We start from the raw sequence: 24,598 nt of genomic DNA on the forward strand, positions 1-24,598 counted from the left end.
AATACCTTTTTTCAATTTGATATAATACTTATATATTTTCAAAAAGACATTTTGAAAAGATATCTCAAAAGTTCTCTGAAAACCTATTTTTGATTAATTTTGAGAAATATCCGTATTAAATTAATCAATAAATTCATTCAACACTACTTTAATTTTTAAATTCAAAAAATTATATGTGCTTCTTAAAATGTTTCACAAAAATTTTATTATAAAATTATATACAATATTAAAAATCCCACAACATTTTTTTACTTTACATAATCGTACTTCCTCGACGATTAATTTCCCCTCAATTCCTATCGTTGACCGAACTTAGCATGCAACACTATTACTTGAATAATATAATTTGTAAACTATTGATTATTGCTCAAAAGGAATTTCACTCCCAACTTTTGAAGGTGTTTGTATTTCTGAAGAAATAGTTTTTCAAACCAATGTTTAGTTGTATGGATTCATTATCATATGTATTGCACGTCCACAAAAGTGGATTTCAAAACAATTGAAGGAACTATGACGAAAGGATAAAACTAATATTGAAAAATAATTAGAACACATATCTGAATAGGAAAACATTCATTAATTGGTCTAATAAAAACATTTCGCAAAACAATCATTTATCACTAGGAGGATGTATAATTCCGTATTATTAAATACTGGCAAATACCTTGATGTATTTATTTGCACCAACCTTATGCCTGAGAATTAATTAATCAAGTCAATGAAAACAATGAAAAAATATTTAATATTCTTTCCGAGATATTATTAAATAATCTTTCAAAATTCTGAAAAATACGGAATAATAATTAAAAATTCGAAATACGGTTAAAATTCTCTCGTTTAGTCATAAAATTGAATAAATGCATTAATTCTTTTCAATCATAAATGTCACTTTTAAAAAAATAAAAAAGAAGAAATATTTCAAATTATTCGTTTGGAGATTTATTTTCATATCATTGAAAAATCAAAAAGTGACTATTATTTTTTTCCATTATTTATTTTTATGAATGGACAATTTGAAAACGGAAATGATAATGATTATTTGATACATGAGATAAAATATCTCAAATCATGCTTCCAATCAATAATACAATCGCTCGAAGATGAAAGATCTATTGCTTGTCTGGAAAAATATGTAACATCAATTGTCGTTGATGCAGAACCTTATCTAAAAGAAAGATATCAAACTATTATTTCCAATACTTCATATTTCCATAACAATTTACTCCTTTTTATTCAAATTTTTCAACCAATTACAACCTTCTTTGATAATCAACGCATTAATAGGAATTTTCAGGTATCAACATTTACATCCAAATACGACGAAATCGAAAAACAGATTGATTCAATAAGAAATAACTTAAATCCACTAGATAACATCTTCAGAACAGCTATGAACAATTCTGGAAATCTGTTTAAAATAAGTGAAGATATATCAAACTTTAGAATCAATGAAGAAAGTGGAAAAAACAAACTGAAATTAGAATTATCGATATATCAGACTTCTATGCAAAAATTCAACGAATATCGATACAAAATGGAAGCAATGGAATTAAAAGATAAACAATACGTCGAATCTTTCTGTCATCAAGAGAAAGATTTGTTTCATTTATATAAAAGAGATGTTGGAAAGATGTTCAAAGAATTAAACGCCAGGATACATAAAGTAGGTCAAAATCTTAGCGATATACGTACTGTAAACACATCAGATGATGGTTTTGATACAGATTTTCGTGAATTTTGTAAAAACAACGAAATTGCGATCAGAGATTTTGCTCTTCCAACATTTCGTAAAATTTATATCAAACATCTGTTGAAAAAATTCTTTCCTATCCAAGACATTGGTTTTGTTGTTGATATTTATCCGGAAGCATTAGCAAAAACCACTGAAGACTGCACATCATTGGATGGACAGACAATTTACAAGAAGGATACAATACTTATGGTCTTTGGTTCATTTGAAAAAGAAGAAATTTTAGTTTCTGACACGGAATATTGTTTAAAGAAGTATGTTAGTGCGAAATCATTGAATATATATAGAACAGGAATATGTTTTTACAAGGACGAATCATTATTTGGAACAATTTTAGGAGAAAATAATGGAAATTACGAGATCTTGTTAACTGATGGTCAGACAGTTGATGCTAATGATACACAGATATACAAATTGTAAATGTTTGTAATTAATAATTCAAAAATTCTAAATTTGAATAAATTATTTTTGGGGTTAAATTGTTCAACTGTTTTATGGTTTGAGTCATTTGGTGTTTCCAGAATACTCCACATTGATCTCAGCAAAATCCCAAAAAACAAAGAAACCAAGCAGAAAAAGAGCCAGTGGCGGGACTCGAACCCGCAACCCCAAGATTAAGAGTCTTATGCTCTATCCGGTTGAGCTACACAGGCTTCTACATTTATCAAATGTATTTTTAATTTTTCAGATTGTATCTCAAACATTTGGCCATTTATTTACATTTTTCACAATTTTTTCCCTGTTAATAATTTTTACTAAATACTTCTAAATTCCAATTCAAATGCTCAATTCTCAATTTTTCTATATTTGTATCAAATAACGAAGCATCTCAATTTTGACTTAATGATTTTTAAATAATTTTATTTCCTTTTGTTATTCTAAATAACTTTTTCTACTTGCGGTGAAAAAATATTTTCAATTGCCAATTCAACAACTTGAATTTGGAACATGACTTTCGTTTCAATTTTAATCAATTAGTTCATTCCTCATCTATTTTTTGTTGTAAACAGAAATTCATCAAAAGTGACACCTCAGAAAAGCTAAAATATTGAATTTTTGGAACTTTTGATAGAGCACGTTTTTAAATATTAATTAAAGTAAATGTATATTTTGTAAAGATTCTTTTTAATAAAAAAATAAAATTTTGAAGAAGAACACAAAATCTTCTGAAAAATAATATCACATAAACTCATATTATTTTCTAATATATAACTATTTTATATAAAAATCAAATTCAATGATCTTAAAAGCGAAGGATAAACCTCAAAATTTACGAATATAATGAGTGGGAATATAATGCTTATCTATCATAAAACCATATGAAATATCAATTTTTGCTTTACGCCTAATTTTTGACGACAATTAGCAAAAAACGTTAAATGTTAACACTCAGTCCATTTGAATATGAAAAATAAAATTGACTTTGATTAAATGTTTTTATTTATCATGCAATTCTTCTTGCGACCAAAGATTTGAATAAAACTTCAAAAAATAAGATAGCTTAAAAAATAATATACGGTAGTGTTTACTAATAAATGAATAGTATATAAATTCTATTAAAATGGATTTGATCCAAAAAAATATATAAAATTTGATCATAAATAAAATTGTTTAGTAGTCATTTAAAATGATGTAATTATTCAAATTTTGCTAAGACCCATTCGTCTTTGATATATAACTCCCATTTTTGCATTTCTGGCTCGTACCAAAATTTTGAAACTTCGAATAATTCGTTAGGAGTGTAATTACTATTCGTTTTTGGATTAATATCGAGAGATAAATGTGGTGTATTGGTGTATTTTTCAATGAACTGCTGAACCGAGTCCTTGATTTATTGAATATCATCCAACTCGTCTGGCAAAAACTTTTCTAAGCTTGGCCACAGGCGCTCCACCTTGCCGTTCTGTCTTGGCATATACGGCAAGGTGTGCTTCAAAACTATTCCGTTTTCCTGCATAACCTGGCCGAATTCACCGCGGTTTTCACCGCCGTTAGTTAGTATGGCTAAGTCGTGTACTGTGGCACTGCGTTTCTCCGTACGCAATACTTGTGAATTTGACACTTTACAAAACTGTTAACGTAAATTTTGCAACACAAACGACAACACTAACTTAACCTTAAATATTTACAAAACTGTTAACGTAAATTTTGCAACACAAACGACAACACTAACTTAACCTTAAATATTTACAAAACTGTTAACGTAAATTTTGCAACACAAACGACAACACAACTTAACCTTAAATATTTACAAAACTGTTAACGTAAATTTTGCAACACAAACGACAACACTAACTTAACCTTAAATATTTACAAAACTGTTAACGTAAATTTTGCAACACAAACGACAACACTAACTTAACCTTAAATATTTACAAAACTGTTAACGTAAATTTTGCAACACAAACGACAACACTAACTTAACCTTAAATATTTACGAAACCGATAACATATATTTTACAACACAAACGACAACACTAACTTAACATTAAATATTTACAAAGCCGCCAACCACTTCACTAACGAACTCACTAATGTAAAAATAAACGTTCTCACTATCGTTCTCACTAACAACTTCACTAATGTTCTCATAAATTTTCCTCAATATCTTCATCATCAGTGTTAACCCTATTGTAGTCATACTTGAAGCCATAAACTTTCTCTAACTTCTTAACGTACAATTTACATAACTTACCTTCGTCATCGTATGGTTTAATGATATAACTATTTCTATCTTTATACACAGTCAATGAAAAGTCAACTGGTCTCGGATGTATTTGAAAGAACATGTTATGCTCAGGAAGGAAGAATAAATGTTTAAATGTATGTTTGTTATACTGTGGAATTCGAATGAGTTGCTTTTGTTCTGTCATTTACATAAAAATAAAATAAAAATAATTTATATAAAAATAAACTTAAAATAAATGATATCACCACCCTCACACGTATGAAAACATCCATTTAAATTTAGGTGAAGTGGTGAAATCTCACCTCTTTTTTCACCTCTTTTTTCACCTCATGAATTCATTACTTTATAACTCTCTTCCTTTCTCCAACTCTTCTAACTTCTTCTTAAGTTCAGCAATGTTGTCCTCATGAAGTTTAATCTTCCTTAATATACCTTCTCTATCTAATGGTTGCTTTATCTTTCTAAACTGAACTCTACCATCCTTCATAGTATGAACGTAAAAACCTTCTGGAACCGCTCCTGATTTAATGTATTCTACCAAAAATTTTTGTTTCATTGCTTCAGTGACTTTAGTCGTCATTTTACTCTAAATAAAATGTTCAAATAAAATAAAACTAACATTATTTTTTCAGTAAGGAAACGCAGGAGTTTTACGATTTATTTGAGGAGTAGGTTCTGGTTTAAATGTTGGAGTCGGTTTTTGGAGTTGACTTTTGAACAGGAGTTTGTACTTTCATAGGTTCAGGAGTCATTGAAGGTGTTGTTTGTGAAGGCGTTGGTTTTGACGTTGGTTTTGGCGATGGTGTCGGAGTTTGTTCAAATTCAGCTACTTCAGTATTATTTATAACATTTGCTTTATTTCTTTTCAACATCATTACTGCTCCTGCTGTAGCTAGCAAACCTAGTGGGAGACCATATTTTATATAAGGACTTGACCAAATGCTATTTTTGACAGGAGCTGGTGGAACACCTAACCTTGTGAAACTGCTCTTTGCCATTGTGCAGCTCGTAAGAAATATTCAATAGGTGCTCCATAATCGTTTGGTAAAGTTTGTTTCATAGATGGTGAAGGTTCACGAGAGCTTGATGAAGAACTCATTTATAAGCTTTAAAAATAAACGTTCATCCTTTATTCCTCACTGTCGTCAGTTGCTAAGTTATAGTCGTCAAGTCTTATTATTGGTATGCCTGACTGTCTTACTTGTATTGCAAAGCAACAATCCTCATAAATCCAATAAGTGGCTTTGGTACGTTTTCAGTTGCTAGTTCAATAGGTCCTTTAACAGACAATTTGTATGTTATTGGAGCAGTAGATGTTTGACCTTGCTGGAAGCAAAAGTCCACTTCTGTTGGAAAACCACATAAGAAATGTGTGTTGTCATAGCTATCCCATTTATGTTCCACACTACCATCATCCACCAATGACCTCATAACATCTTCATTAAATCCTATCATATCATTGTTTGTATTGCAAGCGTTCGCAACCATTTCATAAAATACAGGTCCATATGATTTTTCAGGTTCTGCAGGCATATTTCCATAAGCTCCCATGGAAAGCTGAAGATATTTAAACTTAGGGTTCTCAAAATTAACATAATAGTTGTCTTTCTTTCTAAATAGTGCCCAAATACTTTTAACATTAATAGGCGTATAAGCTGCTGTAAATGTTGCACTTGAACTATCTGTATTCTTTGAGAATGAACCGTCCATAGGAATCCAATCCATAACTTTAACAGGAAAACATAAAGCCTCGTTTGTATAATGTTCTACAAGTTCTGTATAAATGTTAGGGTCTAAAGAGAATGACTTTGGATGAATGAAACATTCATTAAAATCCATCTTTGTTCGAAATAGTTGCTGGGTTACAGTTGTAATAGTAACTGTTCCACTAGCTTCTACTGCCTTCGTTATCATAGTGAATGGTTCATTCCATGGAACAAATTTATTTGTCGGTGGATTTGAATCTGAAGCAAATGCAACTTTAAGAGTTGGATTGAAAGCAATGATATCATTTACAGATATAGATGTGCATTGTAAGGCGTCGCTACTGAACTTTACTTTAAGCTGAATGTTTCCTGCAAAAGCTGGAATAAATCGAATAGCTTCTAATGGAAGGAATCTTCTAACAGGAATTCTTAAACGAAGCTTAAAATCAAATGATTTTCCTGCTGTAATTGGACCACTAACAATTTGTCCTGTTCTGCATGTTCCCGAATGACTCCATACATCTTCATGTCGAGTCTTTGAAAAAACATCTACTTTCTTTATTTGTTCGGTAGTTTGTGAGTTTGAAGTTATATATGCTTCTTCTCTTGCGTTGTCTTGAGAATATACGATACGACCATTTGCAAGGATTTGATATCCAGCAACTGCATAGAAAGCGTCATCGAAACCAATCCAAAATCCTGGTGGGTTGTTTTATTGGAACCTGAACCAATTTCTTTATCTGCAATAAATTGACCTTCCATTTTATACGTAATGAATGTATTGTAAAGGTCCAACATATTTTCACCAGGAGGTGAGAGATTGAATGTTACCCATGTGTTATCTTTAGCAGTTCCAGGTTGTGATGGAATCTTTGCGTCAGAATATTTTCTATTAGTGTCACCAATTTGAACTGCATTGTCTATGATATCGAAATATGAGCGAATCTGATGAATATGCTCTGCTGGAGTAAATTCGTTTAACTGTTCGTTCTGCATGTATTTACTTCAGATAAAAATATCTATTTACTTCATTATTCTCACTCTTCTTCTTGGCATTCGTGGTGGAAGTTGTTTCTTGACATTTTCAATGAACTGTACATTCTCTTTTGTCTCAACTTCTTTCACTGGCGGGTCAGGGTTCTTTGACTCGGTTTGTTTTTCAATGAAATTCACGAACTTTGCAATAAGCTCTTGGTTCGTTATTGAAAGTACATCTGGCTTCTTTTCTTCTGGTTCTATTGACTTTTCAGTTTGAACAGAAGGTTTTATATGGGCTTCGTGGGCTTCACCCTTGCCATGCACCTTAATGTTGTCGCTCTCTGTATTCGCTAATGGAACCTTTCTTTTTCTTACGTATATTTTACCATCTTTACTCTGACTTACGTAATAGAAAGGATGTTGTATTCCTCTGGCGTCATTTAATATAATAGACTCTCGTTCTGATTTTGACAAGCTCATTTTACATCGGTTAAAGTTTTAATTTTGTTTTTTATCTGCAGTCAAATGACTCAGACAAGCCCTACGGACAAGACCCAAGGTGTCATAGATGTTGAAGCATTGAAGAAAGAAATTCGCGAGCAAATTTTATCCGAACTGAAGGAACAAAAACCAGAACAAAAGCCAGAGAGACCAAAGAGAAAACTTAGTGAAAAACAACTTGCTGCATTAGCTGCTGGAAGACAGAAGAACCCACGTTTGCTGGCGAAAAAAGCTAGAGAAGAAGCAAAAGCTAAAGAAGCTGAAGCAAAGAAAGAGTAAATGGTTTATTTTTATCCGAATTAAATGTATAGACAAATACCTTTATCTGTTGCGTTCAGTAGTGAAAACCCTGACGTCAAAATAAAGGGGAACAGAGTAACGTTTAAGTTTCCAACAGACTGGATTGTGAACATAAATGAAGAGAAGTACATTGCATAACATCTATGTATATAACACGTGCTTTCAGAAAGGTTGACTTTATACTTCAAGTCGAGATAGAAAATGACGAACAGTCTTTAAGCGCCCAAAACATTCACATATACAAATACTTTAAAGACGATACAACATTGTTGCAATGTATGATTTCATTTAATGATATGTTCGAGAAAAAGTTCAACATTGAAGTACAAACTTTACAGCTTTACGTGAGTTTCTTGCACAACTGAAAGAAGAAGGTAGTCAGCCACAACTTATAGACTTTCATTAGAATTTAATGAAAATGAAGATGGAACTCATGACTGTCAATCATTGTATTCTCACCATTCAATGAAGTAGCTAAAAAGAAAAAAAATCCATTACGTATAAGATTTCAAATCTCCGAACCAAGTGATGATTTTAAGAATGTTTTCAATTATGATGCAATGCTTCCGAGGAAAAATGAATTTTCAAAGATTGTAACACCTGGCATTTGGATAGAAAGCAAGCTATATTATATTCAAACTTAAGTAAAGGAGTTGAAAATGAGTTCATTGGTCATACAAGAACTTCACCACTTCCTAACCCTAAATACTATAAATTAACTGGCTTCAATCGTGAGTTTTGGATAGACATGTTCTCCACTCATGACCATAAATGTCCAGTGTTCTTGCCTCCAGACCATAAGGACTGTCTCTACATTGAAGCACAACTCTTAAACTCTACCATCGCAGTATTGTAAAATCTACGCTAGCTTTATTTTTATCACGAATGACCTCATTGCTGACAAAAATAAGCCGCTAGCGGCAAGGCGAAGCCCATGACCTCAGAACTTCAACTTACGAATAAAGCTTGTTTTAGTCGTTATTGAAAAGTTGAACTTTTCAGCAAAGCAAGGTTGACATGACTTACATAAGTCGAATGCAATCTCTTGACCATCATAAAGTGCTTTGTAAAGTTTCATTAAACTGAACTCAGAGTCTTTGTCATATGTTCCAACAGGTATGTGAATGTTCTTATCTTCATTGTAATAGCATTGTATAGCTTCAGGAAACATTTCATTAGCGGTTAAAGCAATAACATCTTGCTTCACGCCTTTCATTCTGCAGTGAAATGCAACTTCATTTAAATCGTTAGTGAGTAAGTCTATGTAGGTCTTCTTTCCACAGAAAATACTTTTATAAGCTAAACTTTGTTTTCCAGGTGTTATTTCTGCAAAGTCGCTATGAAATTGACCAAGGTTCTTTCCTATAAGTTCGCGACCATATCTCTTCTTAAACTCTGCTGCAAGCTTTGGTATGTCTTCATTATATAAGTGCATACTGTCGGTATCCTGGTAAAAGATTTGAAGACCCATATCTTCAGCAGTACAGAATACTTCATTCATAATACGTTTTGACATAGACAGAATATTAACCAAGTGGACAGAAGTTAAAGTGTCTGCAAATGCTTTTCGTTAGCTTGAAAATAGTTTTATCTGAACCATCCAAACCTTCGAACTTCACTATATGGTTGTAATTTCTTATAGCATATCTTATAGCATCTTTGTCATTTACTATGGTTATTTTTGACTCAATAGGAGATAGAATAGTTTTGCCATAAATGCTGTTCAGAATGAGTTTTATAATTTCTTGCAAAGGATTTCCTTCTTTCTTATACTTTAACCTTAACTCAAACAACTTCTTTACTTCATCTCTTATTCTCATATCTCTGTTTCCATCGTAATAGTATCCTTGCAACACTTCACATTTGACACCTTGATATTTTATGAGGTCTTGTAATGTTATATGGTCAACATACATGAGACAGCAAGTGTTTGAACTTCTTGGAACGTTAAGTTCTGGATTTAGTTCAGGGTCGCAAAACTATTAAATGAAAGTGTCTGGGTATACCAATCTCTGTTATCTTAATGAGAACAAAGAAGCCAGACATAAACTTTTCACCAATGGGTTCCTTTTGGTCGTCATCGAATAAATGTCTCATGAGATACTCTGTGCTTAACATCTCATCCTTCAATACTTTTGGAATTCCTTCTAAAGTATAAAGTCTTGCTATAGCTGAAGGATATAATGAAACAGTGTCGAAGTCAGCAATGAGTTTCTTTTTGCTCTTTTGTTTCATGTTATCTGACAACATACATCTTCCACCTTGAATGCATCTCGAAATAAATTCTCTTGGTTTATTTGAGAGGTCATAAAGATTTCCATTCGGGAAGTATACTCTGTTCTCAAAACAATTTGTTAGCAATAGAACAAATACTAACGTAGTCATAAACGTTTAAATCAAACTCTTTCAATAAGTCATTGCGGAACTTTACAAAACCTTCTCTTAAAATTCTTACATCTTTTTGCAGTAAAACGTGCTATATTTTCTAAGTCGAAGTGGTTTTCATCTATTCTGCAACCTTTGATGGAATCTATGTTTTTCATGAATGTATCTGCATCATGGATAAACTTACATGCTTCAGAAATGACACCAGTTCTGTTGTCATTTGCTAACAAAACACTGCTGTAGTAGTTATATGGAAATACTTCTTTCGGTCCTGTTTGTAAGTTAAACATAGCAGGAAATAGTTTAAGCTTCTTATTTATAACACTGTAAGAGTCTTTTATAATAATTGCCCGTCCTTTATATAAACCAGTTATTTGCATTGTTCGTGAACCTTTAATGATGGGAGTTCCTTTCACTTCTGTCATGTGTCTTAAGATGAAGTTTATGTCATAACTGAGGTTGTGAAAATATATTAAACTCTTGTCAGGGAGTCTTTCCAAAAATTCTGTTGCACAGTTTTGACCCCAAATGCTTTCACTAACTGAACCATCTTCACTGTCATAACAGATGTTAAAAGCTTTATGAAAGCCATCCGTACTACACTCAAAGTCAGCAAAGAAAACGTGCTCAGGAATGAATTTACATTTAGCTTTATTTACTTCTTTTGACTCTGCTTTCTTCTTCAGTTGTACACAATACTTTGGAGCATATGTCAAATCTTTAAATGGTGCAAGGTTCTGTTTATATAAGTCAGTAGTATATGTGAAAAGTTCTCCATAAGAAATAGGTTCGAAATATTTGCACTCCCACAATGTTTTCATAACATCCCATAGCGGTGTTGTTCTATCATAACGAACTACATATTTATCTTCTCTCTTTGTATAAATCTTCATCTGTTTCTCAATGTTCATTCCACCACACTCCTTCAAGATTTCTATATAGTTTCGAATGAAGTATGTTGTTGTCATTGGTAATCTTTCATTTAGCATGTAGTGGTCTTCAACAAGAAGTAAGTCAATAGTTCGAACAGTTTCACATTCTTTTGGTATGTATCTCTTTATTTCATTATGTCTTGAGTCATTGAAGTAACAATGGTAACATTAAATGCTATACCTGTTGAATCGGAAATTTCTTGTACTTTACTTTGAGGAAAGTCTCTAAACGAATGACTTCTCTCATGTGGTCAATAGTTTCTTCATTTACTCCAGCCTGAATGCAAGCATAACGAAACAATTGTCCTCTGTCATAAGTGTTGCAGTTCTTTTGTTCAGTTCATTGAAGATTTGGTAGCGTTCAAGATTTATAGGTAATGTGCAAAGATACTTCCAGAACTGACCGCTTCTCTTCTTATAAACTTCTTTTCACCATTATCTTTCCAAAAGCTTTCTATAAGTGCTGGGTTTCCTGTTTGCTTAAGAGCTTCCAAAATGGCTTTCTGGTCATTTGTCAGTGTGCTTTCATCTCTATATGGTCTCTTTTTTGGTTTGCCTTTCTTTACATCTGACATCGTTAAGCCTTCATATTCTGTTAAATCATACATCTTTATTTCGGTAAGATTCTTTATGTTTGTCAAGAAGAAGTCATAGTGCATTTCAACAATACCTGCAGCATTTGCTTCTATCTCTGATATAAAGTTCTCCTTCAAGAGCTGATGTAGTAATGTTCCAATATTATTGAGGTTTAACGTAGAACATTCATACTTTCCACCAAGTTTATAACATACCATCCATCTCTGTTGTGCGAGTTTATTTTAATTTTCTCTAAGAGTCTCATGAAAACCTTACCGAAATGTTTGTGTAAATATTCTCTGTTTGGTTCATCTAAAGCTTCGATGTTAAAGTCAATGAGTCTATTGCCTGACTTCACATTTCTCTTCCTATTCTCTTCATCTTTCTTTAACCATCTCTCACCTTCTTTTGGTTTGTCGTCAATGGAACGAATGACATCGTTAGCTTTGCGAACTTGTTCTATAGCACTTTTAAACATCTCTCTTCTCTGTTGTTTCAGTGTGTCGTCTCTTCTTCTTGTTTCACCAACGTTTGCATGGGCTACGCCCGCGCCGTCATGCGGCTTTGTTATGTCAAACATCTCTCTTCTTACTTCATGAGGTATTGAACGTCTATGATATAAGTCAATAGCAATGTCATTTAAAGGAAATGTTTTGTTATTAATGTGATCATGAATTCTATCATAAGTTATTGCACCATTATAGTCTTTAATGAAGTCAGCGAGTGCCTTTTTGTTTGTTGTGTAATGCTTTGCAACATCTATATTAGCTTCTGTAAGAAGTTGTTTTATTTCCGAGTGTTCTAACTTAGACAACTTCCGATACATCTTTAGTAGGAAATAAAAAAATATTTTTTGAAAAATTAGATTAGATTTTTTTTAAGTTATTTTTCAAAATAATTTAATATTTTTATTTTAATGAAACACATGCAAGATTGCAAGTTCTTTTCATACAATGCTCTCGCTACTGTCATCAAGAATGAGTTCAATAATGCTTCAAACGTTAATGTTATCTTTAACAAGAAGTTTGTGAAAGAATCTAAGTTTGGTCAGTATGTCAGACCATTAGCTATCGTCATTGACCGCAAACGTTATACTTCACAAGAGTTAGCAGTAGTTTTGAAACAAAAGGGTTTCTTCGTGAATGTCAAAGATACACACTATACTGTCATAAAGAACTCCAACATTGACTTCTTCAGTATTGCTATGAATCTTTCCGAACAGAAAGAATATAAGAAGGGTGAAACATCTGTGAAATATTATCCTTCATCTCTGAAGACAATAACGAACAAAGATGTTATACAGAAATTCTTACCAAAGGTTGAAGAAGCTTCAATTGACATTGACGAAGGAAGTGAAATGGTTGAAGAAATTGACCCTGAAGCTATTTAACCAAAAATATATTTTTGGTGAAGAGGTGAGATATCACCTAATTTCTGACCCTTTGGGTCTGTTTTTTCACCTCATTCTCTCTTCGTTAATGTTGTCGTGACTTCTTCGTTAATGTTGTCGTGACTTCATTCTTCCTCTTTGAAGTTATCGAAATATTCTGTTATTTTTTCCTTCAGTAATGTTAAGTCTTCTTTGAAGGTAAGTATTGTGCAACCTTTGATGTCATAGTGTGTTTGAGGAAGAGTATTTTTGACAATTTCTTTTATTTGCTCATTCGGTGTCATTGAAATCGGTAAGTTTTCACGATAGAACCAGTTTCTGTCAGATTTATATATTTTAGCAAGGTCGTAAAAGCTTTTGTTGTTTCTTCTGACTAAATGCAACATAACCATATCTCTATCTTCTTCATTTTCCATCTCTTCAGTATAAATCATATACTTATAACTCTTTTCCTTTCCTTTTGGTACTGAACGTGGTATTCTTTTCTGTATGCTTTTGTCTTTGGATTCAATGACTTCATCTTTTGCTTGAAGTTTCTTTTCCATCTCTCCACGTTCTGCTTTATATAGTTCATCTAACATCATGAAAATATAACAAGCATAACGAGGTGAAGCCCACATTGCTACAGCATTTACTAAAAGTCTATGAACATAATAACCTTTCAAACCAGGAGCCAAATTCTTGCGATTTTCGTACGGAATCTCTTCCCTCGGAAAACCGAGGGAAGCAATCATATGAGGAAATTCTTCTAAAAGTTCTTTTGCCTGTTGGTTTTCAAACCAATGATATGCTTGCTTTGTAGAACGAAGAGCGTTCATTATACTTTGCATTTGATACATATCATCTTTGACTGAACGAATGAGACGTAACTGTTTGTTATACTGTATGTATTCGTATTCTTCATTTATGGCTTCATGAACGATAGCAGTTGTTGTGTTCTCTAATGTTGACATTACTGTTCTTACATACAGGATAAAAAAATAAATAAAATAAAAACTAACTTTATTTTTTCTGAGATAAACACTATTTCTTCACAACATTAAATTTTATCCTGTATGAAATGACTTTAAAAAGATTATTGACTGACTTCGAATACTATCTCATTGACGCACTGACAGACCCTCAAAACTGTGTTGAAAGTTCTTTAAGCTTTAAGATTGAAGGTACGACGCATTTTGTCTTCACTTACGTATTGAAAGAATATGACCGTTATCATAACGAAGTGAATCAAACACTAATAAAATTTGTAGATAAAAAATTGGTTAACAATGAATATTTTAAACGTGAAGACCCAAACACTGCTGGAGATGATGAAGAATACAGACAAGTTATTGAAAAAAATAACGCAAGATTAGATGCAATAGAAAAGAAGTTTAATGAATGTCTTACAAACACGTATGAATATCTTATGCAGTGGGAAGCCAGATGGAAATAAATTTACGTCAAATATGCAATTTATAAAATCTTATGTCGACAGGCTACGTAGCACAGTGGTCAAAGGTGGTGTTATGGAGGGGTCAGGGTCTGTGGTTCGAACCGCGACAGCGCCGTATTTTCTTATTTTCTTTATTTGTCTTGTTTGTCGTGAATAAAAAGTGTCATAAAAGTGCTCTATCTTCCACGGGAATAAATAAAAAATTTACTTTATTTCTTCTTTATTTCTTCTTTATTTCTTTGTTCCCGTGGAAGAAGGGTTTTGCTGTTTTTTCTCAGCCGAAATCAATGATTTTTTCATTTTTGGAATCCTTAGCGAATGAGGAATCTTTTCTCTCGTGGAAGCTTTGACCTAAAATAAGCCGCTAGCGGCAAGGGCGAAGCCCATAATTTAGGTGAAGAGGTGAGATGTCACCTGTTTTCTCACCTAATTTCTCACCCTCAGCCGCTAAGCGGCGAGACCCAAAGGGTCTTGAATTTGTCATGAATTTTCACAAAAGACCAAAAATAAAGTTAGTTTTTATTTTTATTTATTTTTTTATTTTGTATGTAAGAACAGAAATGTCAGTCGAAGCAAAAACATTCACGAACAAATCTAATGGTGAAACATTCACAAAAGGCACTTATAATGGTATTGAAGTCTTACGTAGAGACAAGGATGGTTACATTAATGCAACAAAGATGGCGAGAGAAGCAGGAAAGTTAAACCATTTAAACAGATTTCTCAATAGTACTAAAATGCAGGAAATTCTTGAGTTTTGGTTGAAAGAATACGGTCGAGCCAAAAGTGGCTCAACCTCAAAACAAGCATTTTATGAGCTTACTAAGGGCGTTATGAATGAATTCAAAGGTATTTACATACATGCTGACCTCGTTCATTTTGTTGCTGAATGGTGCTCTGTAAAGTATGCATTTTATGTCAAAGATATTATGGACTCCATAGACAAGAAAGTTCATGAGAAGTTAGATGAAGAAGAACTCGAAGATACAGTGGAGAATGCTAAACCTTTGTTCGAAGAAGAAGTTGGAAAAATGTGTGAAAAACAATTAGAACATGAACGTGAGATATATTATGGTTATAGAGATTCTCCATACGAACTAGACCAATGGGAACAAGAAGATTTAAAGAGAGAATTTAGAGAATATGAACTCGCTAAGATAGCATTTGAAGCTGCAGAAAAGAAGTTAAAAGTTTGGGGTCGTTTTGTACAAAAATATTGTGAGTAAATGAACCATTTATTTTTATTGAATTCACCAAAAAATAATGTTTAGGTGAAGAGGTGACATCTCACCTGTTTTCTCACCTAATTTCTCACCCCAGTTTTTCACAAGCGTTTTACATGAATTGTACGATGTATATTTGAAATCCTAAACAGTTTTGTAGCTTCTATTTCTTCGCTGAGGATATCGAATGTTTTAACGATACCGAAAGTTTCTTTATACTTCTTCTTGACGTCAGATAATAGGAAATCTTCTGCTGTTGGATAGTTTTTGTTCAGAAATGCTAACATGTCCATTTTATTTTCTGCTGGCTTTTCTGCTTCTTTCTTTAAGTCTGCATAGTCGTTTCGCATTCTTTCTATCTCTTTGACGGAGTAGTTATATTTCCTCATTGCCGCTTTACATTTAGAACATTGCGGATTCATTTTTGCGTTATATTCTGAAACCTTACCTGCTAAAACAACTAAGGCGTCAATGGTTTTCTTTAACTCAAAAGTTGCTGGTTTTATCTGTTCAGTCCATATCTTACCTCTTCTATCTTTATCTCTTATCTGCCATACACATTCAGCAACTAACGAAACAAAGTTATCGTAGGTCTTAAACTCCCCGGATTTATATATGTCAGAAACATTCTTATATACCATGTCGCAATCTTTGTCCATAACCTTATGGTTGCAATGATATCCTAGAAACTCATAGTTTACCTTTCGAATGAACTTCTTTATTTCTACTGAGTCAGTTGGTTTCACTTCTATTTCATCGAATTCAGGAATAGTTAGTTTTTGATGCTGAATTTCAGGTAGTTTAGGTAAATGGTCAATAATGTCCTGCATTTCATAAAGATACTGTTCATTTGTTTCATCTTTCGCACTACAGTTTAAATTAGATGTTAAAAGTTCTTGCTTTATCTTCTGGATTTCTGTTTCGAAAGTATATGAAGAAGGAATGAAGCTTTTCATCTCTACTAACATAGATGTTGGATTCATGACTAACGAGTTTGGTGCTGTTGTTGTGGACAGAGTCCCGCCGTTCGCGGCTTGAATTGTTGTTGTGCCGATTGTTGAAATCATATCTTTACATACAAAATAAAAAAATAAATAAAAATAAAAACTAACTTTATTTTTCTATCTTAAGGAAATGTCAAAAATTCAAGACCCTTTGGGTCTCGCCGCTTAGCGGCTGAGGGTGAGAAATTAGGTGAGAAAACAGGTGACATCTCACCTCTTCACCTAAATTTATTTTTGGTCATTTACACTCATTTACGAAGAAGTTATGACAAAGCATTTACGAAGAAGTTATGACAAAGTCACGAGGGTGAAAAAAGAGACCCAAAGGGTGAGAAATTAGGTGAGAAAACAGGTGACATCTCACCCCTTCACCTAAATTTATTTTTGGTGTAAATTTATGAAAACATTAATAATACATGACTGTTCTCATTCATGTCTGATTTACATCCAACGAAAAAGTTTAGAAGAATTTTCTTATTCTTTCTGGCATGTTTTTATCTTTCCAGTACTCCCGCTCTAATGGTCCCAGATGAGTTGGTTTAGATTCTCTCAAGTTCTTAGATGGTATAACATCTTCAACGCCTCCTTCATATCTTACTTTATAAGTGTCATCGTTTGTGTTATAGTCAAGTATTTCAATAACCACTCCTCGCTTTGCTTCGTCAATGGTTTCAGCAAGTTTGCCATTACTACTTTCGACTAATTTATGTCGAGGGTAAAATGCTATGGAGTCGTCAGCAGCTTTTATAAGATATCCATTACCTTGCGTAGAGTCTACGATATAATAATTTCGACTTAACCTTAAACGTTTCTTTGTCAACGGTTTGTCGTCAAGAACTACACGAACTTTTGTACCAGGAATGAGAGTAAATTGTGTTGAATTTCTGATATTTTGTGTTTGACTTCGTTTCTTTTGTATATACTTTTCTTCTTGTTGTTGTGTCATTGAATTTGGTGTATGTCCTGTTGTAGAATGTGTTGAGGAATTATATACTTCGAGAAAATGTTTCATTGTTTCTTCGGTAAAGTCTCGCTCTTGATTTAAATCTCTGAGCGTTCTTATGAAGCGATTAATGATACGAGTATGTTATGGTTATGGTCTTCAGTAGTGTAGTGAGTTATGTTATGCTTAATGAGAAATTCTGTGATTTCATTGCTGAGGTATGCACCGTCTTGGTCTGATGTTAAAATACTTGGGCTATGTTCTGCTACAAACTTTTGTAAAACTCTTAACACTTCATGAGTTCCTTTATTTCTCATTATATACGCATATGCTTTACGAGTGTTAACATTTATGAAGATGAGGAATGGTTTATGTCCTCCTTTTCTGCTTTGAATGAGAGTGTCAAATTGGTATGCGTCAGGAGTGTTGGAGTAAATTGGTAAAAAGTAGTCGTAAGGATTTATTTTTGTTTGATGTACAACATTTTTGTCAAAGAACCTTTTCACTTCAGCTCTGTTAGTAAATCCCGAACTCTTTGCAGCTTCATTGAATTTCTTAAAAGACCTCCATGGATGTTGTTCGAATACTTCTTTCAAGCTCATTTATGTAAAGTTAAAGATTTTATTCTAGGCTCAAGCGCGTTCATTGAACTCTATTCCATGCAAATACAGTCATAAATGGTGGCATATAATCTGCACCCGAGCCTGTTGGATTTGTTGTGAAAGTATGTGAATGATTTCCTCCTGGTTCAGTTGGTCGAAAAGTCTTTTTTGCTGCATTGTTATAAGATGGAGATAAAACGTCATTGCCAGCTTCATATTCTGAGTTGTATAATGGATGGTCTCTTAATGAGTGACTATGGTCGCCAGAAAAGTTTGTCGTTCCTGTATGAGTGTGCGGTGGAAGGTTTGCTTCAGTAATTTTCTTCGAACCTCCTGTTTGCTTTGAATATCTAGCACAGTATAAGAATTTATCTACAATCTGTTCCCACGTACCGAAACCCAGAACTGTTGCTGGATTTGTTGAGTTCATTGACGTATAAATAGAACCTATAGGATATAATGTTTGAAGTATTTCTGTCTTTAATGTTTGAAGCTCTGTTTTGTCGGCTTTCTTATCTAACATTGCTGGTAGTTCATATGCTTCAAAGTTTCTGGCATGATCTTCGGTATTCCTGCAACTCTTATCTAAATTGTTAAGAGTATCTTTTACGCTTGTACTTGGATTTTCTAATGGTGCACTTGAACCAAGGTCAAAGTTCAATATTATGTCGTCTGCTCTAACAGTAGTGAAGGATTTATGTGTATGGTTCTTGTCGGCTTTCTTGTCATATAAATCTTGAGCAGTGAATTTAATATTATGTTCATCCTTCATGACATAAACATCTTTACATCTAATGTTTCTCATCGTCGTTATGTCGTCATCCGATGTTAAACCTTGTGGAAAGTTAGGAGGTTTACAATATAATGCAGCCGCGTGCGGCGGGGCTCCGCCCTCCCCACCAGTTTCTTCAACCGTTCCTTCAATACTTTCTATAGCAACAGTTGTGAAGGATTTATGTGTATGGTTCTTATCTGCTTTCTTATCTAACATTGCTGGTAGTTCATATGCTTCAAAGTTTCTGGCATGATCTTCGGTATTCCTGCAACTCTTATCTAAATTGTTAAGAGTATCTTTTACGCTTGTACTTGGATTTTCTAATGGTGCACTTGAACCAAGGTCAAAGTTCAATATTATGTCGTCTGCTCTAACAGTAGTGAAGGATTTATGTGTATGGTTCTTGTCGGCTTTACTGTCTAATGTAGCTTGAAGTTCATTTATATCGGAGATGTTGTGTTTATGAGATTTCAAAACTTTGTTCGTTGCTTCGAGTTCAACTTTGTCAGCTTTACTTTTAATAGCATCTTCAAACGTTATTTTTGACTTAACTCTCAAAGTAAATCTTGGTTCAACTAATACACCGTTAACAGAAAGTAGAGGCATAAATTTCATCGTTATAACAAATGCTTCTGGTGCTTTAGCTACATCATACTGTACAGTACAGCTTATGTCATAACCTTTAGCACGAATGTATTTATATCTTCTTTCATTAACATTTTTTGTCTTCACTTCATCACTTCGTGTTAAATATCCATGGTAGTCCGTTATAATCTGTTCGTCTGAAGTTATATAATGAATGGTTTTATCTGCTTTTTCGGCTAATTTCTCATTAACATCATTCACTTCTAATTCAACTCTTCCGCCAGAACTCTTATTATCATTAATCTTTTTCATTAATTCGGTAATTACGTCATAAAGACTATATTCTGTTTTCGGTTTTGTAAATAATGAGTCAAAATTTCTTTTCATCATTACATCGCTGACATTAATGATATCACCAATTCCTTTTTCATTTATTCTCTTCATTAATTCTGCAATAATGACGAATATATAATCTGTTAATTTATTCTCTTCATCGAGGGTTATAGAATGTTTTGAAATTGAATCATTAACTCCTCTAAATAAATCAATAACTTCAGGATACACGTTTTTAATGTCTTGAATAACCCGACCAGTATCCTCGCCACTATGTGGCTCTGAGCCCGTTGGGCTCTGTTGTTCATGTTCTTCGTTCCCGTCGTTACGTGGTTTTATATCTCTAACCATCATCAACGCAGCCATAACCGGAGGGTTTGTTGCTACCTGTTCGAAAATCCGTCCGTTATGTATGGTATATCTAAATAATTTCTTTGTGTTTGTTAAAACATTTGAAACAAGTCTTTTAAAACCATCTACAAAATTTCCTGTTTCACCTAATGTTCTTGCAGCATTTACAAGCTCACCCATTCCCGCTTTTGACCCCAAAAACGTCCATATTGCATTTATTTCACTCTGTATAGTTGTCCATTCAGCGAAACTAACACCCGCATTCGCTAAGCTGAAAATGAAATTCAGTGGATCGAACTTAATTCCACCTTCTTTTTCAATTTCAACGAACTCACTAACATGAGATTTTAAATATTCTTTCGTTAAAATTGTTTTCCCCGATGTTATGTCATTAACGAAACTATCACCGTCAAAAGTTAACGAATTCAATTTCGTCGTTGATGCTTTTATTTCATACACCGCTTTATCGATATTTTGGCTCACCTTCTTTAGAAGCATATGAAACATTAATGAATGAATTATATGTATTCGTGAATGAGTTAAAATCAATGATTTTCATTAATGACGCCTTTAATGATTCATTAACTGTTGAATCCCTTAAAACAATTAATGAACTGTCCTTTATGAAAGGTACACTGCAAACCGTCGAGTTTGGATCAAATGCTGTAGTTGGTGCAGGAATATTAATGATATAAGTCATTAAATCATTAAGTGACGTAAATAATGTTGTCGTTTTTGATTTAATTTCTTTAGCATCTGTTATATATGGTAATTTTATTTCTGTAGTTTCTGAATTAAAGATATTCGCTAAAATGTTTTGTAAACTGTTTTGAACAGCTGTGTAAACCGTTGAATCCGGAACTCTTACGATTTCACCATCCTTAATAAAAGGCATTGTACATGACGTAGTGCTTGGGTCAAATCTTTCGGGATTATAATTCAACATATATTCTAACGCTTCATGAACAGACTTATATACTGTTGTGTCGTTCTTCATGACAACTTCACCATTTACAATGAATGGCATTGTACATGGAGTTAAAATAGGGTCAAACTTTTCATAGTCCTTCCATGTTATGTATTTCTCGGTATTTCCATCAGAAATAACAATATATTTGTCAGTAAGTGTGAGAGAGTATTGACCAAAATATAAACGTTTAGCTCTGTCAGCTTCATACGCATATGCAGCAATACTCATATTTTAATGAGAATAAAATGTTGTTCTATTTGCAAAGTACAGACCCAAACGAATACGGGACAGTAAAGCTACAAACAAACTTAGGTCTTCAGAATGAGCACTTGCTTTCAGAGTTGTTGACTTCAATACTATCGCTTCATTCGTTATAACAGATGAAACAGATTTCATGGAGCTTGAAATAGATGGAAAGAAGCACGAAATAAGATTTCACAATAATGTAGAATATAAGATGGAAACATTAGCTGGAGTGTTAAATGCGCTCATAAATACTACAATAAACAAGGAGAACGAAGAAAACTTAATGAATGTTAAACTTATTGCAGGAGTTTTGAAGTTCAGTTATGCGAAGGAGTTTAAGATAACACGAATGAGTCATAGAGTTCAATTGCTTCTGGGAGCATACCATATGACATGTCCTTTGAAAAGTGTTGACAAAACGATTGAGATGAAATCTGTTCCATACGTATGTTATGGTAATTGTTTATACGTTGAGTCAAAAATAGCTAATGTCACAGGTATTTCAGGAGTTAATAGTAAAGGTTCAGTAGAATATAAATCCTTCTGTTATGCAGTCAATTCAATGTTCATTCCAAACGTTCCTGTCATAGCAACTCATTTAGGTAAATGGGTTCGCATTAGTCCTCATAATTTGAAAGACATGCAATTCAGACTTGTTGACTTTCAAGGAGAGCCTGTAGAACTGAAGGCACCAGTGCGAATGACTGTTGAAGTTGACTTTTTAGAAAATATTAAATGCAACAGCTTACAAGAGAACTCAGAGCTAAAAATATAAAGTATGAATGTTATGTATTAGGTCATGAACTTTGGTTATTGCTGTTTGATGAAACAAATGAGTTAGTTATGTCAGTCAAGAGAACAGAAAAAGGCGTCAAAGGCGCCGAGCGCAAAGCGCTATATTGTGTTAGTGAAAACTGCACCAAGTCAATAAGATTAGGTTTGCATTATGAAGATGAGTTCGATACTGTTGAAGAAGTTTTGGATAGATATTACAAATTGCTTTAATTTACTAAAACATATTTCAAACAAAGTTTATATTCTGTTGAAAGTTTTGTATACTCGTTCGAATATTTATACTTAAACTCAACTCCTGTAGTTCCTGTTTCAATGATGCGGATGTTACCTATTTTCATGAATGGTGGCGTTTGACCACAGCATTCGATTTCAGGGTCGAGATAGTCAATGACACATTGTTTCCCTGTTATTCGTGATATAACATTTTCAAGGTCCTCCTTTGTTAGAATTATTTGGTTCTTGCTTATAAGATTTGTCAAAAGCTTCTTATCGTCTTTGAGTAAAATTGTTTGGTATAACTGAAGAAGGTAATGGTCTACGTTATCTGAAGGATTTGTTTGAACATTTGTGTAAGGGTTGTCGTTGGCTTCTCTTGAAAGAATTTGGTCCAGTGGTGGATACTCTAACTTAACATCTGATGTAGCGTTAGCGTTTGAAGCTGTTTTAAATTCACGGATTTCAGTTCTGGTTCTTTTTCTTTCAAACACTCTGAACTATAGTTCTTTATGACAATATTGTTTGTCGTTCGTGAGTCAACATTTGATGTTGGTTCAATTGGAACATTAACGGCACCAGCTAAGATGGATTTGCTTCTCATTTCATATAGAATAAAAACCTTTTATATGTATGAAATGAACAATATACTCGACAAGGGTTTGAATGTAAAGCTAACGAATGAAAATATTGTTGAATTCACTGAGACAGGTGCTGTGTATAAAGATGTAGAACTACTGAACAAAAGAGCTAAGGGAAGAAGCAGGAACATGAACAAAGGGTGGAAGCCTATAAAAATTTATGTCAATGATGGCTCAGGAGGTTCAAACATAAAGTATGCAGAAAGTTATAGAGTTTATGCTCTCAAAGGTGAAAAGCCTTCATTTAAGAACAGCTATTCTAACGCATATCCTCAAAAGCTAACGGATGGGAAGTGGATGATATGAATGACAGCAAAAATATTAACAGAAATGGCGACAGAGATGCATGGAATTTGTTTACCATCAGTCAATTGAAGGTTAAACTTTAAAACAATGTTGGTCGTTCCCATGGAATATTTTTGACTTTAATGGTATTAGTCATGATATGAATCTCAAGGTATGAACGAGGAGAGATGAGAGACTTATATGCTTCCCAAATTTCTTCAAAAGGTAATGTTATACCTGACTGTTTCCAAATGAGTTCAATATCATAACGTGAGAAACCTTGAAAGATAACGAAGTCAGTTATGAGACGTTTTATGTTTAAAGCTAAAAACCTCCATGTTTGCATAAGTATTGCTACAGTTAAGTGGTAATGTCTGACTTTAGTAATGATGTTAGCTAATGGTGAGTCAGGCTTTGACACTAAACCTTTTCCGGCGAAGTCGTCGCAAACGAGCAGAGTATTTGAAGGATATTTTTGAAGGGGTATTTTGAAAGTTTTGATAGAATGTAGTTTGTAAGTCGTTTCATATCGTAAACTCCTGAGTATTGACGTAAGTGGTGTTTGTCAATAATTCTTTCCATCTCTTCTGAAGTCTTTTGCATTCCTGACTGTATAAATTCAACGATGGCATAATATTTTCTCTTACGTCGAATGTAACGTTGAAGAAATTCAATGAGTTCACTATCTGGAACTTTAACGACAGAGGCTTGAACTTTTGACATAAATGTTTTCGCTGTTGAGTCCATAGAGTCTGAAGTTGCTGATATAATGATTTGGTCATAATATGAATCTTTCCTAAACGCTCTGTTATGAGTATATGACGAATGAGGTTAAATGTCTTACCTGAACCCATCTTTCCACAATAGAAATAACACCATTTGAACAGAACTCATAGTCCTTACTGAAAGGAAGAATGAGAGAAGAGTTAAGTTTGTCTGTAGTTTCATTCATGTCTTCATCTACGTCATGTATTAAATGCTTCATTTTAT

General features: G+C 33.3%; 10 protein-coding genes, 1 non-coding gene and 5 pseudogenes across 16 annotated transcripts, besides 2 other annotated features; 6 read left to right on the forward strand and 10 right to left on the reverse strand.

Moving 5' to 3' along the window:
- Nucleotides 1-941: 941 nt before the first annotated feature.
- Nucleotides 942-2,320, forward strand: TVAGG3_0367050 (uncharacterized protein; the record flags this gene model as incomplete). Its single annotated transcript, XM_001298585.1, has 1 exon — nt 1,001-2,170. The coding sequence occupies one exon, from the start codon at nt 1,001-1,003 to the stop codon at nt 2,168-2,170; it is 1,170 nt and encodes a 389-aa protein (XP_001298586.1).
- A 9-nt stretch (nt 2,321-2,329) lies between these two features.
- On the reverse strand, nt 2,330-2,403 carry TVAGG3_0367060. Its single transcript has one exon. It is a non-coding gene; the product is annotated as a tRNA-Lys (tRNA).
- A 345-nt stretch (nt 2,404-2,748) lies between these two features.
- Nucleotides 2,749-2,786: a mobile genetic element.
- A 977-nt stretch (nt 2,787-3,763) lies between these two features.
- Nucleotides 3,764-24,598: part of a mobile genetic element that runs on past the window's edge.
- TVAGG3_0367090 lies at nt 5,068-5,538 on the reverse strand (annotated as a pseudogene). Its single transcript has one exon. A coding segment is annotated over exon 1 (471 nt).
- TVAGG3_0367100 lies at nt 5,569-6,164 on the reverse strand (annotated as a pseudogene). Its single transcript has one exon. A coding segment is annotated over exon 1 (596 nt).
- TVAGG3_0367110 (uncharacterized protein) lies at nt 7,169-7,603 on the reverse strand (the record flags this gene model as incomplete). Its single annotated transcript, XM_051231615.1, has 1 exon — nt 7,169-7,603. One exon carries the CDS (start codon nt 7,601-7,603, stop codon nt 7,169-7,171), a length of 435 nt encoding a protein of 144 aa, XP_051101345.1.
- TVAGG3_0367120 (uncharacterized protein) lies at nt 7,649-7,903 on the forward strand (the record flags this gene model as incomplete). The annotated part of the gene is made up of 1 exon (XM_051231616.1): nt 7,649-7,903. The coding sequence occupies one exon, from the start codon at nt 7,649-7,651 to the stop codon at nt 7,901-7,903; it is 255 nt and encodes an 84-aa protein (XP_051101346.1).
- On the reverse strand, nt 11,646-12,643 carry TVAGG3_0367130 (annotated as a pseudogene). Its single transcript has one exon. A coding segment is annotated over exon 1 (998 nt).
- On the forward strand, nt 12,734-13,207 carry TVAGG3_0367140 (uncharacterized protein; the record flags this gene model as incomplete). Its single annotated transcript, XM_051231617.1, has 1 exon — nt 12,734-13,207. One exon carries the CDS (start codon nt 12,734-12,736, stop codon nt 13,205-13,207), a length of 474 nt encoding a protein of 157 aa, XP_051101347.1.
- TVAGG3_0367150 (KilA, N-terminal/APSES-type HTH, DNA-binding family) lies at nt 13,333-14,160 on the reverse strand (the record flags this gene model as incomplete). Its single annotated transcript, XM_051231618.1, has 1 exon — nt 13,333-14,160. One exon carries the CDS (start codon nt 14,158-14,160, stop codon nt 13,333-13,335), a length of 828 nt encoding a protein of 275 aa, XP_051101348.1.
- TVAGG3_0367160 (uncharacterized protein) lies at nt 14,268-14,642 on the forward strand (the record flags this gene model as incomplete). Its single annotated transcript, XM_051231619.1, has 1 exon — nt 14,268-14,642. One exon carries the CDS (start codon nt 14,268-14,270, stop codon nt 14,640-14,642), a length of 375 nt encoding a protein of 124 aa, XP_051101349.1.
- TVAGG3_0367170 (uncharacterized protein) lies at nt 15,203-15,868 on the forward strand (the record flags this gene model as incomplete). Its single annotated transcript, XM_051231620.1, has 1 exon — nt 15,203-15,868. One exon carries the CDS (start codon nt 15,203-15,205, stop codon nt 15,866-15,868), a length of 666 nt encoding a protein of 221 aa, XP_051101350.1.
- Nucleotides 15,967-16,932, reverse strand: TVAGG3_0367180 (organellar and viral DNA polymerase type B; the record flags this gene model as incomplete). Its single annotated transcript, XM_051231621.1, has 1 exon — nt 15,967-16,932. The coding sequence occupies one exon, from the start codon at nt 16,930-16,932 to the stop codon at nt 15,967-15,969; it is 966 nt and encodes a 321-aa protein (XP_051101351.1).
- TVAGG3_0367190 lies at nt 17,330-18,129 on the reverse strand (annotated as a pseudogene). Its single transcript has one exon. A coding segment is annotated over exon 1 (800 nt).
- Nucleotides 18,511-20,008, reverse strand: TVAGG3_0367200 (keratin-associated protein family; the record flags this gene model as incomplete). The annotated part of the gene is made up of 1 exon (XM_051231622.1): nt 18,511-20,008. A coding segment is annotated over one exon (1,498 nt), but the record flags the coding sequence as incomplete, so codon positions are not given.
- TVAGG3_0367210 (uncharacterized protein) lies at nt 21,886-22,449 on the forward strand (the record flags this gene model as incomplete). The annotated part of the gene is made up of 1 exon (XM_051231623.1): nt 21,886-22,449. The coding sequence occupies one exon, from the start codon at nt 21,886-21,888 to the stop codon at nt 22,447-22,449; it is 564 nt and encodes a 187-aa protein (XP_051101353.1).
- TVAGG3_0367220 lies at nt 23,709-24,560 on the reverse strand (annotated as a pseudogene). Its single transcript has one exon. A coding segment is annotated over exon 1 (852 nt).

Source organism: Trichomonas vaginalis, chromosome V, assembly GCF_026262505.1.
Source record: "Trichomonas vaginalis G3 chromosome V, whole genome shotgun sequence".
Lineage (NCBI taxonomy): Eukaryota > Parabasalia > Trichomonadida > Trichomonadidae > Trichomonas > Trichomonas vaginalis.